We start from the raw sequence: 18,341 nt of genomic DNA on the forward strand, positions 1-18,341 counted from the left end.
TGCAGCACGCCTTGGATCACCAAACCGATGGGTAGCATGAGCTCTAAGGACATTGTAGAAGAGTACCATAATACGTCTTGCCCGGTCCAAAGAGTGCTTGACCAATTTAAAAGACCACTAAATCATCACTTATTAAATGAAAGTAACGGGACCTGAACAATCCCTTAAGGCCCTAATCAAACCAGCACGCCTTAGACCACCTAACCAATTGGTCATATGAACTCTAAGGACAATGAAAAAGGGTACCATAATGCATCTTGCCCGGTCCAAAGAGTTCTTGACCGATTCAAGTGACCACTACTTCATCATTTCTTAATTTAATGTAACGGGACCTGAAAAAATCCCTTTAGGCCCTAATCAAGACCAGCACGCCTAGGACCACGCAACCAATGGGTCATATGAAATCTATGGACATTGTTGAGGGGTACCATTATGCGTCTAACCCGATCCAAAGAGTGCTTGACTAATACAAATGACTAATGCAAAATCATTATCCAGTAGATTCATCAATATTAATTTTCTTTTTTTTGAAGCTTTACTCTAGGTGTGTACCAGTGTGGTGATACAAAACAAAAGCAACACCTTTGGCGCGCAAGATTAATGCTAATTGGTGCTTTACGATGATCACCATACACGTTTTCTAGCCTCTCTCCATGAAAGTGTTTGTGAACGCTGTTACCCCCTTCGTAGGTTCTGAAAGATTCCAATGCTACATTCTATATAGAGCTGACTAAGGCAATCAGTCATCTCGGGTCAAGCGGATATAAACTTAGTTTATTTAGCAAAATAGTCTTCAAGTTAAATAGTTCTACCCATACATGTTTTCTATGCCGAAATCCCTTTCTGATTCATTTATGGTCTCCATTAGTCATATTTGGTAATGAACCAATCCAAGTTACCCTATAGTGCCATTCTATGCATTTTTATTTTATCGTGTTCCCATGTGCTTGTCCTTTCCCTTAGCGATTTTTCAATGCAAAGTTCTCTTGGAGTGTAAAAGGCACATCCACCATAAGAAGTTTCACTGAGTTTAATCCAACTAAACATAGACCAGAGTAGTGTGATTTTTAGTAAATTTCCTTTGATTCAGTTTTCCCTAAATATTAAATATAACTTCCATAATCTAGCTATACAAATTTTACTCAAGAAACAATACACATTCAATCCATTAACAAAAGTCCCAGATTTTAAGTCAATTTCGCGTTTGTTAAATTAAGTCAAAATTACACGTACACACCATTGTATTTAATGTATTAATTCTTCGGTAAATATAAATTAGGCTATATGATGAGTCAATTATGGAAGTATAGAAGCCAGGAGAAATATTACATGCTTAATATCCACCCCCCTCTCCCCCACCCCATCCCCATTTATTCTCTGATTGGATTGGAATGTATACTTGCAGAAGAGAAGTTTTGCCAAACTTACTTTCATCTGGTAGAATTGATACACTTTTACCGATCTATGTGCAAAAATGTTCCATTTCACTATTACTCAATACTTCATAAGATAAATGTGAAGGAGCGAAACAAAGGACCATGCGTTCTGATTGTAATTGAATGATTCATTCAGGATGTTTCCTAGAAGTTTTCTCTCGTAAAAATGCGCTTGAACATTAAGCTCGAACTAAATGATACCGGTGTACGAACTGACTGCCTACCATCATTTAACGTCCATGGAATTACCTTTAAACGGCTGAGAGTTCATATTTATCATAGCGTGATTCCTCCCTTGCGTCGAACCATTAAAATTCTTAAGTGATAGATAACTGAAAGTATCTGCAGCATGTTGATACTTTAACTGCTTTTTCGCATTTGTATTCCCAAATGAATTAAATATCGGAAATAGTCACAATTTCCTTCTTTCCTTCTACGAATGTCTCTCCATGCTCTGACCCACCTTATAGGAGAGTTAAAGTGATATTGTTCAATGTTTGAACGTTACTGCATGTGCCATTAATACGTGGTAGGCCTAGGGGATGGTATATTTCTTTGTTTGTTTGTCCGGCTGTAAGCTTCAGTTGAGCTTTTATGACAGTATGCCTGCTACAAGCCTGCTACAGCCTTGCTACAGCCCTGGAAAGATGCTGTCGCTTTATTGTGTTCAAATAACTGCCACATTGCAATATTTCCCCTTTGATTAGGCTGAAATTTTGTAAGTAATTTGCGCAAGTTAAAGTGTTATATATGCGGACATATCGATGAATTCGGAAGTCATTTAGAGGTAACTTTTTAAAATTGTAAAAACTTTCCTACAGAATTTGGCCATATATAGACATGCGGCTATTAATTGGAATGCACTTGAAACGAGTTCTTTCTTTTTCATTCATTGAGGGTCCAAAGTGCTATTTGTAATGCTACCGGTTGACACCAAGCGCACGAAACATAACATATGAGATGGACATTAATTTAAAAAGTGATGGTGTAGTGATCATTTAAATTGGTCAAGCACTCTTTGGACCGGGCAAGACGCATTATGGTACCTCTCTACAATGTCTTTAGAGTTCATATGACCCATTAATTGGGTGGTCCAAGGCGTGCTGGTCTTGATTAGGACCCAAATGTTCTTTATTCGTTGTCCCGTTACACTCATTGAAGAAGTAATGATTTAGTGGTCATTTAAATTGGTCAAGCACTCTTTGGACCGGGCAAGATGCATTATGGTACCCTTCTACATTGTCATTATAGTTCATATGACCCATTGGTTGGGTATTCCAAGGCGTTCTGCATGGATTAGGGCCCAAAGCTTTTTTCGTGGTCCCGTTATACTCATTGAAGAAGTAATGATTTAGTGGTCATTTAAATTGGTCAAGCACTCTTTGGACAGGGCAAGATGCATTATGGTACCCTTCTACATAGTCATTAGAGTTCATATGACCCATAGATAAACCTCTTTCCACGACCAAATGTTGAACATCTTGTAAGAAAGTTTTTTTCTTGCCAGAGGTGTTACGTCGATACCATTGTCGAATACGTAACTGAATAGGTAGCAGTTACTCATTTGCGAATGTCGAACGAGGAACGGGGAATAAGTATCTAACTTCACAACGGTGTTGATTTTTGATCGAAAGCATGTTGATGAACAGCTCCCAGCCTGCGAAATAGCTAAATAGCTTACGTCTTACAAACGGCACTAAATTCATTAAAAGCTGTTGATTCATGGAACTACAAAGTCGAGAACCAAAATATTACTAAATGTACAGATCAAATTAATCGGCATAGTAATTTCGAAGATATGAGAAATGAGACGTTCAAGGCCTAATTTAATAATAAGAATAGCCTGTAGATCCATGGCTTAAACTTAGGCTTTATTGGCTCCAAATATGCTAGATATTCAAATATGGTCACCTTTGGTCAAAATTCTTAAACTGATTTTATTACAACCTTCGAGGAAATTTTCCTCAGTGGGACATTCAGTCATCTTGTGTGTTCCTTAAAAATGTCTGAGAAAAATTTGGATAATAAAAACCTGCAGGAAAATACTTGTCGAAAACTTCTAGCAATGCTAGCGTTTTCCTATTAAGAACCCTCTTCCGCATAAAACGTTGTAACGAAGCTCGGATCATCCCGATTTAACTGAATCGAGGGCGCCCGACACCTTTCTTTATTCACTAGCGTGACATGTTATACTCATGTGGACACTCATGCAACTTGCGCGTCTCTGATAATCTGCCTCATGCTGAATAGATCGCCAGTGCACGGCAAGACTCGAACAAGTGCGGACGCGAGGCCCTCACCGTTAATTGGTTGACAAAAAAAAAGGGTTTGGTGGATGTTTGTCATCACTTATGGGTGAGATTTTTGTATCTTTGTCTCTCTAAATACTTAGGCAGTTTTTTTTTTGTACTTACAGAGGGTGCGTGCGTCCATCGTACAGGGATTTTTACTGAGGGTTCGTGCGTGCGTCCATCGCACAGGGAATCTCATTGAGGGTGCGTGCGTGCGTCCATCGTACAGGGAATCTCACTGAGGGTGCGTCACGTCGAGAGGAAGTTGTACTTACAGAGGGTGCGTGCGTCCATCGTACAGGGATTTTTACTGAGGGTGCGTTCGTGCGTCCATCGTAACGGGAATCTCACTGAGGGTGCGTGCGTCCATCGCACAGGGAACAGGCGCGGCGGGACGGAAAAATTATTGGGGGGGCTAATGTGTGGAGACTATCTAAGCGGAGCGCCACCATCGGTTGGGGCGGAGCGTACAAGGGTTTTTCAAACCCCCAGGTGGCCGGAAACGGCACTTTCCGAGTGTTTTATGCTGCGAATACCTAGCCCTAAAATATGGGTCTCAAGCAGGGGCGTAGCGAAGTTGTTTTCGTTGGGGGGGGGGGGGGTGTGGAGAATTTGATTTTCCGACGGATCTGGAAGTGGTGACTGAAATGGGGGAGGGGTCTAAGGGGAGGGGGTATCCCCCTCCCCTTTGGAAAATTTTTAGTTTTGAAACGTCCTTAGATGCAATCTGGTGCATATTTTAAGTCAAATTTGATTTGCCGACGGATCTGGAAGTGGTGACTAAAATGGGGGAGGGGTCTAAGGGTAGGGAGTCTACCCCTCCCCTTTGGAACATTTTTAGTTTTGAAACGTCCTTAGATGCAATCTGGTGCATATTTTAAGTCAAATTTGGCGCTGAAGAAGCTCCCGTTCTCCTTTTCTCTATTCAGCTTTCCTTCTTTCTTCCCCTTCCGCTTTCTTCACCTTTTCTCCTTTTGCCGACAGACCCAAAATTTGCCGACAGCGACCAAATTATTGGGGGGGGGGGGTGTGACACCCCCCCCCCCCCCCCGCTCGCTACGCCCCTGGTCTCAAGCCTGCAATTTCTCAGATTGCACGTAAAAATCTGTAAAAAACATTGTAATTTGTATATTCGATGGTGTTTTAAGAGAGTAGCTATTACTCGTAGTGTACTCGCAAAGACGTTTTTGAGTGTAGTAAATTACTACTTGCAATTAAATGCAATAATTAAATAAATGTCATAAGAAAAAACAGAAAGCATTCCTTAATGTCAACAAATGGGTAAGTCCAAAACTATGTGCAGTTGCCAACAAATTTCTATGAACCACGCACTGTCGCGATTTAGTACCCTATACAGTACAGGTGAAATGCTAATATTGTGAGTTTGTTCGTTTAATAATTGATTGCGTTTAAACAAAGAGACATGTTCCACGCAATGCGTGTACTCGTAGTGTACCGGTACTCACACTCACTGCTTCCACTTTTCACGGGGCGTGAAGAGGCGGTTGGGGTGAAAATGTGGTCTATAGCCAGGGGACGAGCCGAGGGTCCCCCAGCATTTACTAAAATTATTACACCTATATAGTTTACGTGTGCATCGGACAGATCGACAAGTATGCATTGAAAAATGGGCAGATGCACGTTTCGGAGCCTTGGTAAATATTGGGGGGGGGGGGGGCTTATCATGCATTTGCCCCCTCAACTTTTTTATTGGGGGGCTGAGCACCCCCAAGCCCCCCCCGGTTCCGCCGCCACTGACAGGGAATCTCACTGAGGGTGCGTGCGTGCGTCCATCGTACAGGGAATCTCACTGAGGGTGCGTGCGTGCGTCACGTCGAGAGGAAGTTGTACTTACAGAGGGTGCGTGCGTCCGCGACGACCAGCTACCGTATAAAGAATAGGAGTTCGACTAGGATTCCATAAGCACGGATACCGATACGGAATGCGGTTGCGGCATGCGGTGTGCGGATGCGTACGTTTGCGATTCCAACAATGCGGATAAAAATCTGATACTGATGCGGTCGTTACTAAGGGACCGTGCTTAAGGGATCTGAATATATACGAGCAATATGGCACCAAACACGTCGAGAATGCGTTTACATCGACTGTATGCACAGGAAGAACACCTGACCTTGATGCTTTCGATGTATCTGACGATGAAGGTTGGTGTTTGAAACAGTTTTGATCATCAATGGAAGCATTTCTAGGTTTCACCTGTTCCATAAGAAAGTTTTATAATAGCCTAGGCTTATGTTAAATACGTTGAAACTGCCGTAGTTTACATCGTCTGTGGTTGTTATCCAGAAAATCTCCTCATGTAGGATCACAGAACATTCGATCTCCATTATATACCTTAATCCGCAGAGGTGTGATATGCCCGGCGCAGTTCATGCACTAGTCGTATTTTTCAAAAGTCTAATATCCTAGCTATGACCTATGTATATGAAGGTCTCTTGACTTCATAGAGATTTGTTGGCTGAGCCATGGGCGGCGATCCGTACTTCCGAGTGGGGGGGGGGGGGGATATGACCTTGTTGGCTATCTAAGCGTAGCGCCACCATGAGTTGGCGCGAAGCGTACAAGAAAATTTTGGGATTTACAAACCCTGTAGGTGGCCGGAAAAGGCACTTCCCGAGGTTTCCAAGCGGCATATACCCAACTTTAAAATAGGGATATCATGTCCGAAATATCTCATAATCAGGATCCAAAATACTTTTTTTTTTTAATTTTGGGTGTTATTTTGGGAAACTTGCCCTATCCAATCTTGTTTCAGGCGCTACGTTAGAATGTTCGAGAGCTCTTTCATATTATTCGATGAAGAAAATGGCCTCCTGCAGGCTATGATAGGCCTATACACATGCAATACACAATTACACATAATTACATTCCTAGGTACCGATTGCTAGGGCATCCAGGTGAAACGTGTATTAAGCATTACCCTGGAAACATGAGATTCTCAGCTGGGAACATGTACGTTTGTAGGCCTACTATAGGGCCTATATGAATACTATGAGGGTGCATATATGTACTATATCAATACTGTGGGCGCAATAATACATTTTGTTGTTATAGGGCCAATGAAGCCTACAGTCAAATATACTTGCTATATAAAGACGGTTTATTTGAAAAGATCGCACTGCGTTTATGGTAGGCGAGAAATGAAGCTAAAAAAGAGCCGTACATTCACGATGATGCATAAATGTAGGCATGAAAATATGCTTATCCCTGGCATTTGGTGGGGGGGGGGGGGATATGGTGTATTACATCCCCTCCACCCATTTTCATGGGGCGGATATCCCCCCTCCCCCCAGGATCGCCGCCCATGGTTGGCTCGAGTCCAATTCGTTGTTAAAAGCTATTTAATCGTGTCTTTCTTTATTTCTCTGTTCACACTTATTAAAAGGTTTGTTAAATTTAACCAACTCAACCCCAGCTAGCTGCCCCTCGTTAAAAATGACTAAGCACCCGAAAGAGAATACTGGATTATTAAATGATTGTATTCAATGACTGTATTCGGTTTTCATTTGAAGAAACGGCAAGTGAAAAACAGAAAACACCGATGGTGGGTTCATCAACTGTTCCGTACCCGACGCAGATATGGGGCCTATCATACTTTGGTTAATGAGCTCAGGTTTGACAACGAAAAATTCAAGCAATATTTTCGTCTAACTAAAGATCAGTTTGCACAAGTCCTGTCAACGGTTGAAGAAGCTTTAGTAAAGCATTGCAGAAGCAGGGAAGTTATATGCCCTCGACAAAGACTTGCAATTTGTATAAGGTATGTACAAAATGATAAGACTATGAGAACAAAATATGAAACAAAACAATATAATTCGTCGTTCTTTCACGCATGTTTCAAGAGATTAACTTTGAATTTACTTTTAAAAATTCCATCATATTAAGGTAGCATACGCCCATTTAAAGCCCCATTGACTTACACACTAAATCACAAAAGTAATGTGGTCTTTTAGTCTAGATAGAAGTTTTCACTAGCTAAACGCTACCCATCACCAGATAGCTAACAAGAAGGCCTTTCATGACATTATCAATTTTCCGTATTATGACCATGTAGATTTTTGGCTGACCGAGCCGGAAGTTTTTTCGTCACTTGTAAACAAACCTCTTCACTCAGTAGTTAACAATTTTCCTACGCTGCTCCTGGAAGGCCTAAAGGGGTCTAAAATTGCCTCAATTGACCCAATTTTTGCACCACATGTACTTCCATTCAAGTTCTTTAACATGCAAGCCACAAAAAACTAGATTATGATTGATAACAGGTCAAAAAAGATGTTCTACTGCTGCTTTTTGGCACTTTTCCTGAAGGAGAATAATCGAGCGGATGGATATAGACTCTAATAGGAGTATGCCACCTTAAGTGTTATTACAGAGAAAGCAAATCACCTGTATCATCAATGTTACCATTAGGGCACACTATTATTGTCACCAAACGGCTAGATTTTCCCATTGACTTAGTGTGTTGTTTAGACTAACATGTGGTCGAAGATAGGAGCAATAACAAAAGTATTCGGTGTAAATTTTTAGTGCCAGCTTACTGCGACACAATTTGAGCAAATAAACAGATGGTTAGGCTAGATTTTCCCATTGACTTAGTGTGGTGTCAGGTTTTGTACACCTACATAACAATATGAGATTTGCCCAAGCTTCCTTTCTTAAGATATCATGTTTACAAAGTTTTCCTAATTTGACTCCCCGTAATCCCTAATGACCTTTGACCTCCACCAAAAACAATAGGCTTATTGTAACCAAAGTGGTACTTATCCATAACAAATCTAGAATTGAAGTGGTTCATGCATCCTATAATTCATTTATTAATGCTGTAGAAAGGGTCGCTGTAAGTTGCGATGGCAATGGCATAATGGGGACTTGAATCAAATCTGGATTTTCTGCATTAAACAAAAGTTGGGAAATCTGCATTTTTAAGCAGGATCTAAATTGGGGACACAGCCTCTTAATTCTCTCTGAACAACTTTGAAAAAATAACTCATCGCCATCTTTTACTAGTGGCTCCTGCATAGCCTTCTCCATATCCTCCCAACGGCGCTTATGTTGTTGTATGAGGCCTTTTAGTGCATTTTCTATCCCACTATCCATTTCTTGTCCGTCTGTTTTCCTTCTGTTAGTTTTAATTGGAACAGGCATTTCATCAGCATCACATGAGCTTGTGGATGGTCTGACGTCCAAGGTTGGCTCGCCTGGTGATGGTGACGGGGCAGGCGACACTGCTTCACTTGTGCTGTGAAAAGAGCCAATAATAAAACAAAGCAATAATTCCCTCTCACTTCAATATTCCATACTTTGTTTTCAATCTCAATGTTCCTTGAAAAAAAAATGGACTGACAACTCTCCTCAATATTTACCCTTTTCTTCAGATTTCTGGCCACTGGGGAATCTTTTCGTTCCATCGCATTTGACTATCGCGTAGGATACACCACAGTTGGTAATATTGTTGGTGAAGTTTGTAAGGTGATATGGAATCGGTTGTCAACCGTTTTCATGCCAGTTCCAAACACCAGTAGCAAATGGAAATTGATTGCAGCTAATTTTTTGACAAAGTGGCAATTCCCACATTGCTTGGGGGCTATAGATGGCAAACATATTGTTATGAAGGCGCCACCAAATTCTGGATCACTTTATTTCAATTATAAGAACACATTCTCTACAGTCCTCATGGCATTAGTTGATGCGAACTTACAATTCATTTGCATTGATATTGGTGCATATGGCAGAAATAGTGATGGTGGTGTCTTTGCCAATTCAAACCTGGGAAAAGCTATTGCAGCCAATACTTTACAGGTACCAGATGATTCAACCCTACCAGAAGAAGAACACCTTGGAAAAGTCCCTTATGTGTTTGTAGGTGATGAGGCGTTTCCACTACAAAAGCATATCCTTCGTCCATACCCAGGGAGGGGTTGTCGGCACGATCAGCAAATTTTTAATATGAGATTGTCAAGAGCACAAAGGATTGTTGAGAACTGTTTCGGTATACTGGCTGCTCGGTGGAGAGTTTACCACACAAAAATTGCTGTTCGAGCAGAATGGGTGAACGACATTGTCAAGGCAACATGTGTTCTTCACAATCTTATACAAAGAGATACAACCCCAGCCCAAATTACTGAACTAAACCAAGGATCTGAAAGAATGGCAGTAGAAGGCCTAAGAGACATTCCTCGGATTGGAAACAGAGCTGGGGTAGAGGCCATCCAATGCAGGGAAATATTTAAGGAGTATTTCTGCAACGTAGCTCCAGTTGAATGGCAAGAATCCCACGTGACTCGAGGTATTTTCATGGCATGAAGTGTCAAACTGAAAACATACCCCAGCAGAATATGCTTACCTTCCAATTGAAGTCGAACCACCATACACTTCACCATCAAGAGATAGCTCACCCCCAGATGGAACGTTGCTCTCAGTACTGTAGTAGAAAGAGATTAAGATTTTGCAAATGTGTTGTACAACATATTGCTTCAGTTGTACGAGACCTTTTCAATAACAGAGGATGGTTGTTCTGGTTATAAAACAAAGTGAACCCTGTAAAAATCTGATCATATCCCCCCATTGAGTTTGACTGCAGTAATTACCAACGTTTTAAAGCCAAATTAATTTTTCCTTCAGCAAGCAAGCACAAAATGTAATTTTGTCAGCATTTCAAATAGATCATTGCCAATTAATATATAGCCAGGATATGGACTTTTGATGAAAATTGTTTAATTATCTCAGAAAGTTTACTGATTTTAAATTATTACTTGTTTTCTTCTATAAACTGGTCAAGAAAAGACATCATCTCGTAATATTTCCATTTCTTTGCCCTTTCGGCAGCCTGTCCACTTTTCTTTGTTTTGAATTCGCGTCGTTTCTTCATATAGCTGTCCCTTTGATTTCGCCACCTTTTCTTCCACTCCGGTGCTGAAATGATGAAGGAAATACCCTACATAAGTTTTTCCAGTGTATCAATATATGCTAATTGATAAAGATGAAAAGAAAGGAACAAGGACTGTAATTCTCCACATTTGCTAATTCAATCGCTAAATATGTATCTTAACACTACACAAATATCTGATGGCTATAAAGCAACTGTACTTGAACACAATGACCAGTCCTTACTACATATGCCCTTACTATATATACAGCAATGTCCCTATTTTCGTGTGTCCCCTAATTTCATGCACCCCAATGTGTACTGTTTGCACCTAGTGAGGGAGGCCTATACTATAACTACATTAACCTGCGGTGTTTGTCTTGAGAAAATGATGACTCCTAATGTAAATATGTTTTAGAACTCCAAAATTGTCTGCTTTGATGCCACTATAAGCATGTGGGACCTGGGCCTAAGCTTTGTTCTAAGGTTGGCTAAACCAGCACAGAAAATAAAGATCATGTAATTAGTTTAAACTGTTGTGGATTTTTGGAGAAAGCAAAGCACCATGCATGAAATTAGGCACCATAGGCATTTTTAACAGTAATGTGAACTGCATTGATTAAATAATTAGCTCATTCGGTCGAAAGGAATCGTTATTTTGCGCACAATTTTGGAAAAAGGGACTCCAAACATAGACCTAGGCCTAATTTGATAATTGTTATTACAGTTCAAATGTTGGCATTTCTATTATCACAGAAATTACTTAATTTGATTTCTGAGTTCATCATTATTTTGGCCTATATTTAGTTCTCCCCCATGCAACATAGACCAGGACTAGGCTCATACATCTAACAAGCTAAAGGTGAGTTCATAATCATATTCATAATCATCATAGTCAAAGCTTCTCAATCAATGATGATGCTAGTACTAGTAGTACTTCTACATGTTAGCCTAGCCTAGTAACAGTAAATACTAGTGTTTACACGGGTCCAAAAATCGGGAACCGGGTACCCGAGGGCCGTTACCCGTCGGGTATCCGGGTACCCGGAAAAATTGTTTACCCTCGCGTATCACGATTTTTAAGAAATTACATATTGGATGCTGTAATAAATGCATTACAGTGGCGTAGGAAGGTACTTTTGAGTGGGGGGGCTGAAGACTGATGGCCGGCCTGGGGGAGGGGTCTAAGGGGAGGGGGTGTCCCCCTCCCCTTTGGAATTTTTTTGCATTTCCAGGTGGCCTCAGATGCAATTTGGTGCAATATAGCACACTTCAACCCACCCACTCCATTTTGTATATAATTTTGCATTTTCACCTGGCTTTAGATGCAATTTGGTGCTCCAAATGAGATTTTTTTCTCATTTGGAAATGAAAAAGGGGTTTTCTGACTTACGAAGCGGGGGGGGCGGAATGATACTTCCGCCCCTCCACATTTTTCACCGGGGGGGGGGCTGGCGCCCCCCAGCCCCCCCGGTTCCTACGCCCTTGATGCATTATATTCTCTACTGAAAATGTTTTCATGTTCAAATACGTAGGTATAAGATAAGGTATAAAACCCTCCTCAATAATATTTATTTGCTTTTGTTTCTTTCATTAACTTGTTAATAAATTAATTATTTAATTATAATTAGCATTACTACTAACATCGCACTGCCGCCGCTGCTAATGCTTGCTCGTGCACGTCTATTGGATCAAACCATATAAATATCCAATATAGTTGTTAGTTGTTACTACTACTACTATCTATTATGCAGGCCCAGGGTTCGCATTTGCCACGATATTGCGCGATTCGCGCAAAGTGATCGCATTTGGAATAAACAATTAGTAAAAAGCCACTTGCGATTTCTATTTTTTAGTTATCCCGTCTATAATCCATAAAAATCTCGTAAAATTCCTTGTCAGCCTTTCCTTCTATGAAATAAACGAATGAGTAAATAATTATTTCTTCCACATGGTAGCCTAACACCACACTAAGTCAATGAGAAATCTAGCTTAGTATAACCATCTGTTTATTTGCTGAAGTTGTGACGCAGTTATAAGACATCCATGGAATACTTTCGTTATTGCTGTTATGTTCGACCAAATGGTTGCCTAACACCACACTAAGTCAATGGGGGTAATCTAGCCTACCCATCTGTTTATTAGCTGAAATTGTGACGCAGTTATAAGATATACATGGAAAACTTTCGTTATTGCTGTTATCTTCGACCACATGGCAGCCTAACAACACACTAAGTCAATGGGAAATCTGCCTAACCATCGGTTTGCATTTTTTTTTTTAAATCACACTTTGCGTAGGATTCAGTGAACCGGGTAGTATCACGTCGGGCGGGTACCTTCGTTATTGCTGTCATCTTCGAACACATTGTAGCCTAACACCACACTAAGTCAATGGGAAATCTGCCTAACCGTTGGTTTGCCAATTTTTTTAAATTTTTTTTTTTAAATCACACTTTGCGTAGGATTCGGGTAATAAATTAGGAACCGGGTAGTATCACGTCGGGCGGGTACCCGGGTACCCGGATAACCCGTGCAAACACTAGTAAATACCATGTATAACTGCCGATCTATAAAACCGTCCGATCTTACAAAACAGGTCTTATGTTTGCCATCATACACAATTCGGTGATAACGACAAAGCTTGGTCAATGATGATATTGAATAGGCCATAAACCGACTATGCGAGCAACACGAAGTAGGCCCAGACTTCTAACGTTAGACCTAACCTAGGCATCAATACCATGAATTACGTTAGGTTAAGCCTCAGACCTACTCACCGTCAATTTCTTCTCTGTTCATAACTTTGGCAATGCTCTGCCAAACGTTAAAACATAGCTGGGCATACCTATGTTCAGGAAGTCTCACATCATAGAGACATGGATGCTTCCTAACCAGCTCGATGAGCGTTTCATTTTCTAGGACACTTAAATCGTGTTTTCCTGGTGGCATTTTTCTTCGTTTTGCAAGTCACAAGTGGTCGTGGTGTCGAAATAGTATTGCCTGTTTACATGATGACGTCATATCAACTGTTCATCGTATGCGGCTAGCATCCGGATGGCCGTACCAATCGCTACATGAAGCGATCAAAGTTACCGCATGCGTATCTGCATTCGAAAACGCATCCGCATCCGTGCAGATGGAATCACAACCGTTGAAATTCAATGAGAGCGTATTTTGCCGCTTCCGTATCCGTATCCGTATCCGTGCTTATGGAATCCTACCTACAGTGTTATTTTGAATTTGATCTTATATGTAATTTTTCCGATCTGTAAATACTTTGATCTTTAGAATATGCTGTGTCGATTGTAATTCTTTGTGCTTGACTCTCGTTTTGCTTACGTTGTCCCTTCTTCCTTGAATCATATTTCACCGCCCATCCTACTAAGAACCTATGTGAGACTTAGCGTGTTACAACGTGAAGAAAATACATTTCCGCATGAATGTATATATGGCGAGCGGAGTAAAAAGTGCTGGAAATTGGAAAATCGACCGATAAAATACTTTCCTATTAAAGTATCCTATAAAAAGAAAAACACATAATATGAATTCATGTGTGTTTATGAACATATAGCTTTCACAAAATTTCTCTCACATATAACAACAACGACTATAATTGCCTTGTTAATATGCAGTTTCAGTCAAATTGATGAAATTGAATAGGCTATGTTTAGTTTGCTTGAACACTATTTATTTATCTTCAATGTTCATTGTTATCATATGCATAATGTTACGTTCTGATTCAACTTTTCCTGTGTGTTGACCACATGCATGCAGTAAATTCGAATTCATTCGCAATTAGCGCCAAAAAAGGAGAGGAAGAGACACACGGTCACAAGTTGTAAATGGTGGCGCTATTCAAAAAAAGCTAAACAAAATTAAAAGACTCCGCTAATGATGAATGGTGGCGTTATTAAGTGAACCAACTTGGTCTAAAGTTTTCACGGGTAACTTTAGACAGCATTTTAGTCGTGAGTCCTTTCCCATAATATAGTCCAAGAAAAACAAAGGACAAGTTTGACTTCTAGATATAATTTTTCTATAACTACACAGGTTTCCAAAATATTTACCTTGAAAATATGCTAAAACTCTGGAATGCTCACTAAAGGGTCCAGAGATCGATGACGTCAGCGCCTCAATGCAATCCTAAAATCATTGTTAATGCATTTTTTAAAATTCTAATAACTCCACCAAAACAAGTTCTTAGATCTCCATAAAGGCAAAAAAGCATCCTTGGACAAGGGTGGCGGAACCGGGAGAGGGGGGGGGGCACAGGGGCCACGTTCCCCCACTTTTCCTCAGGTTAAAATTGTGCCCTTGTTCTTTATAAAAATTGTACTCTTGATCACCTTATTAGGTCAGCCATATTTCAGTAAGAGATCTAATCCTAATTTAGAACTATCAGGGGCGTAGCCAGTATGTAGCACTGTAGGCCCGGGCCTACACTGTTTTGGCCAAGTTATCTTTTTTTAAAACACCCATAATTCAAATCCATAAGCTTGCTGGACGAGTTTAAGAGTCTAGACAGGAAAAACTATTGAAATGTACGTAGCAAGAATATGGCTAAATTAGGTGACCTATTCTTCTGTCATCTAAGCTGTCATTTCTATCGCCTGCCGTTTCATTCAACACTCTACCCGCCGAAAAAAAGACTAGGATCCGATCTTGTCAGTTTTTTAACATCTAGTTAAGAACCCGTTTACGCAGATAAAATATCAGTTGAGCAACATTCCACAGTCAAATAAGCCTATATCGTTGATTAACGGACTTTATATGTATAGAGCTGCAGCACTTTGTTGCCTGTTGTTGTCACGATCGGCGTTCCAAGTTTCGATAAACATTTACTAGCTACAGTTGTACCAAAGACGAATACTGGCTATAGTTGTATCAAAGACATTTCTGGCCTATCTTTGTATCTACAAATATCAGAAGTTGAAAAGTAAGACTACTCTGTACATGTACCTTGCTAATTTTAAATACATTATGTAGTATTGAATTACGTACTATTTTAATTCGTTTTTTTTTTGGGGGGGGGGGGGGGGGCTTAAAAGTGATATTGAATGAGGTGTCTCAAGTAGGCAAGAGGCCAGAGAACCAGAATGAACACTCGGGAATGGCCGTTTCCGGCCATCTGGGGGTTTGTAAAACCAAAATTTTCTTGTACGCTCCGCGCCAACTGATGGTGGCGCTCCGCTCAGATAGTCGTGTCTACAACTTTGCAAATCCTGGCTACGCCCCTGACTATTAATAAATTTCTGTGGGTCAAACTCAAAGCTATTAAATTTGTAAAGCTCTTAACAAGAAATAAACTCTAATTCGGCAGATTCCTACTTTAGCATTTTTTTTATCCAATTTGCACATTGGATATTGCAGTGCTAGTATGCATTTTTCCCTTGGAAGGGAGGGGGGGGGGCTTGATGGAGTGATGTGTATACGCAAATAACATAATACTATAAAGTTATAAAGGGTACTAAATATCAGGCTGCATCAGTCCAATCGAATTTTGCAAAGTGCTCTTTGACGTCGGTGCCCCCCCCCCCAGATTAAAAGTGCTTCCGCCGCCCTTTTCCTTGGATGACATCGAACATGTGCGTGAACAATTTGCAATGTATCTTTACATGGATTTGAGGCCATCAACGTATTCACGTTGAGTTTTGTGTTATATTTGGGAAACTGACCTAAAGGTCTTTGTATTTAAGACTAAATTCGGTCCAGTCACTTCAGAGGGATGAACCTCACTTGTAAAAAGGGTAATTTCTTTAAAATGAAAAATATTATATACATCCAACATGGGCTGAAAACATATTTGTTTTAATGGTCTAAAACATATCGACTTTAATGATGCACCTATATTCATTCTCTATGTCTACCAGGCTCAATGATGATGCCTGATGCCTAGGATACGGGCAACGTTCCTCGGCATGTTTTGTAACAAAGACGTTAAAAAATGCTCTGTTGCATTGATTAGATGTACCGTACCCATTTTGGACAAGTACCGTACGTTTTCATTTTGTGTTATTTAAAATAAGTCATTTTGTTGAGACATTTAGGAAAAGTGTAAACAGGAAGTGCCCTTTGGTTGATAAATTAAAATAGTCAATCGAAAAGTGCTGTATCGTTGTCGTATTAAAATAATTGAATTTGTGGCACAGAATGCAGAGAGGGTCCAATTAATCGGCGATTTGAGGTGGCTCTGTGCTTTACCTCCCCCAATGAATAGAACCCGTGGTGCCCTATTACCCTTAGGAATTTTGTGCCACCCGCCTCCTCCCCTATTCGATACTGAACTGTTTCCCACATGTCAGGAGTTATTTATGAGAACGTCTTTTATCTGTTTGTGAAAAGTTTTCAGTATACAACATTGCTTGTGCATTAGGTGAATGTAAAGTAAAGAAATCATACTTTTCTTATATATGTCATTTATAAATACATTCAAATCTTGTATCAAAAAACAATAATACTTACGAGGTTTTTGTGCCTGCCATTTTTTATATGTGTTTGATTAGTTCTACGAGAATTATATTAAAGCAGCGGAAGTCCTGATCTGCGCATAAAATAAGAAAGAAGGTAAGAAACAAATATGACTTTTTAAAGAATATTCTTATCGAGGAATATCGCAATATATACAGAGATCATCGGAACGGAAAGAAAACTTCTTTGGGTGAATCCTGTGGCCTTTTTTTAATGTTTAACGAGCAACCTTGAATTTAATATGATGAATGAAATAATGGTTTTGGTCATCCCGATTCGAAAATAACACTTTCTACAATCAATCAGGAATTTAACATCAAAGTTTTATATATGTCATGGGAAATTGCAAAAAAGACGACGAAATCGTGAGAAAATAGGTGAAATTTCGAGAAAATGATAAATTCATGTATACGATGGTCAAAAGTTTAAAAGTTTCTTTACATTTTGCTAAATTTTTTATTCAAAATGTGCCGTACAGGCATGTTGTTCAATTTAGCTAAATTTCCCTACATTGGAATGCTGTTAAAAGAAAATCATAAATGTCGTACTTTACTTACAATAACAGATGTCTGTGTAAAACAGGTATAGGTGAGATACAGCTAATATTCTTCGAAAGGTCTTGAATAAAAATTTGTTCTTGATATAATTCGATACGAGTCGCTGCCACGTCAACAAGGCGTAAAGTTATAACACAAGTTTCAAGCAGAGAGCCCTTTGAGATAATCTAAAAGACAACTAAATGCTATGACTTCGATCAGATGATGAGACAAATTCTCAACTGAATATTAGATAATAAGCGCTGAAGAGTGGAGAACGAAAGAGGTAATGGAGGGTTGAATGCTGTAGAAAGAGAGGAGGACAGGCTTGATATGAATTGGTATCTAGCAAATGAATAAAGCAAGCTACGCCCACTAACCTTTGACCTCTTAGATATAAACCATATCGCATGATGTTTGAGTCAATATCGAACTTAAAGCAGTTCAGTGAGATTTATCTTTTTGTTTTACTGAATCTATTTCAGTGTTATATTGAATAGTAGCCTATGATGTACTTTACTAAATACAGCGAATTTCCAAAACCGGAGGGAGAGGAGGGGAGGGGAAGGAGGGTTGGCCTAATATTAATACAGGTGATCTGTCTGTAAAGTCTACAGACCATCGAGATAATCTTCCCCCATTTAACTTCATTGTAACTGTGCCACCATATTTGTCTCTATAACCAGTCCAACATATATAGTCTGGAAAAGGTGAATAACGTTATAGCATC

At 39.9% G+C, this 18,341-nt stretch overlaps 3 protein-coding genes across 6 annotated transcripts in view; 1 reads left to right on the plus strand and 2 right to left on the minus strand.

Annotated features, from left to right (window-relative positions):
• LOC139964460 (uncharacterized) overlaps nt 1-18,341 on the minus strand; it is a 123,095-nt gene that overhangs the window by 29,198 nt on the left and 75,556 nt on the right. For 2 of the 4 annotated variants that reach the window (XM_071966046.1, XM_071966043.1), the window contains exons 1-2: nt 17,633-17,946; nt 17,070-17,148 (exon numbers count right to left, since the gene is read on the minus strand). The exons of 1 other annotated variant lie outside the window; for it this stretch is intronic. In XM_071966046.1, the coding sequence (XP_071822147.1) occupies nt 17,070-17,089 (20 nt within the window). In that variant the 5' untranslated portion in view covers nt 17,090-17,148; nt 17,633-17,946. Of the gene's footprint in view, nt 1-17,069; nt 17,149-17,632; nt 17,948-18,341 lie in introns of those variants that run through there. One more of the 4 variants, XM_071966045.1, reaches the window with a different exon arrangement.
• LOC139964466 (uncharacterized) lies at nt 7,231-10,458 on the plus strand. Its single transcript, XM_071966054.1, has 2 exons — nt 7,231-7,505; nt 9,118-10,458. The coding sequence occupies exons 1-2, from the start codon at nt 7,231-7,233 to the stop codon at nt 10,043-10,045; spliced, it is 1,203 nt and encodes a 400-aa protein (XP_071822155.1). The 3' UTR covers nt 10,046-10,458.
• On the minus strand, nt 7,499-13,808 carry LOC139964473 (uncharacterized). Its single transcript, XM_071966062.1, has 4 exons — nt 13,385-13,808; nt 10,495-10,654; nt 10,086-10,163; nt 7,499-8,981 (listed from the first exon to the last, which is right to left on the minus strand). The coding sequence occupies exons 1-4, from the start codon at nt 13,554-13,556 to the stop codon at nt 8,543-8,545; spliced, it is 849 nt and encodes a 282-aa protein (XP_071822163.1). The 5' UTR covers nt 13,557-13,808; the 3' UTR covers nt 7,499-8,542.

The sequence above is a fragment of the Apostichopus japonicus genome, chromosome 23 (genome assembly GCF_037975245.1).
Source record: "Apostichopus japonicus isolate 1M-3 chromosome 23, ASM3797524v1, whole genome shotgun sequence".
In the NCBI taxonomy this organism is placed as follows: domain Eukaryota; kingdom Metazoa; phylum Echinodermata; class Holothuroidea; order Aspidochirotida; family Stichopodidae; genus Apostichopus; species Apostichopus japonicus.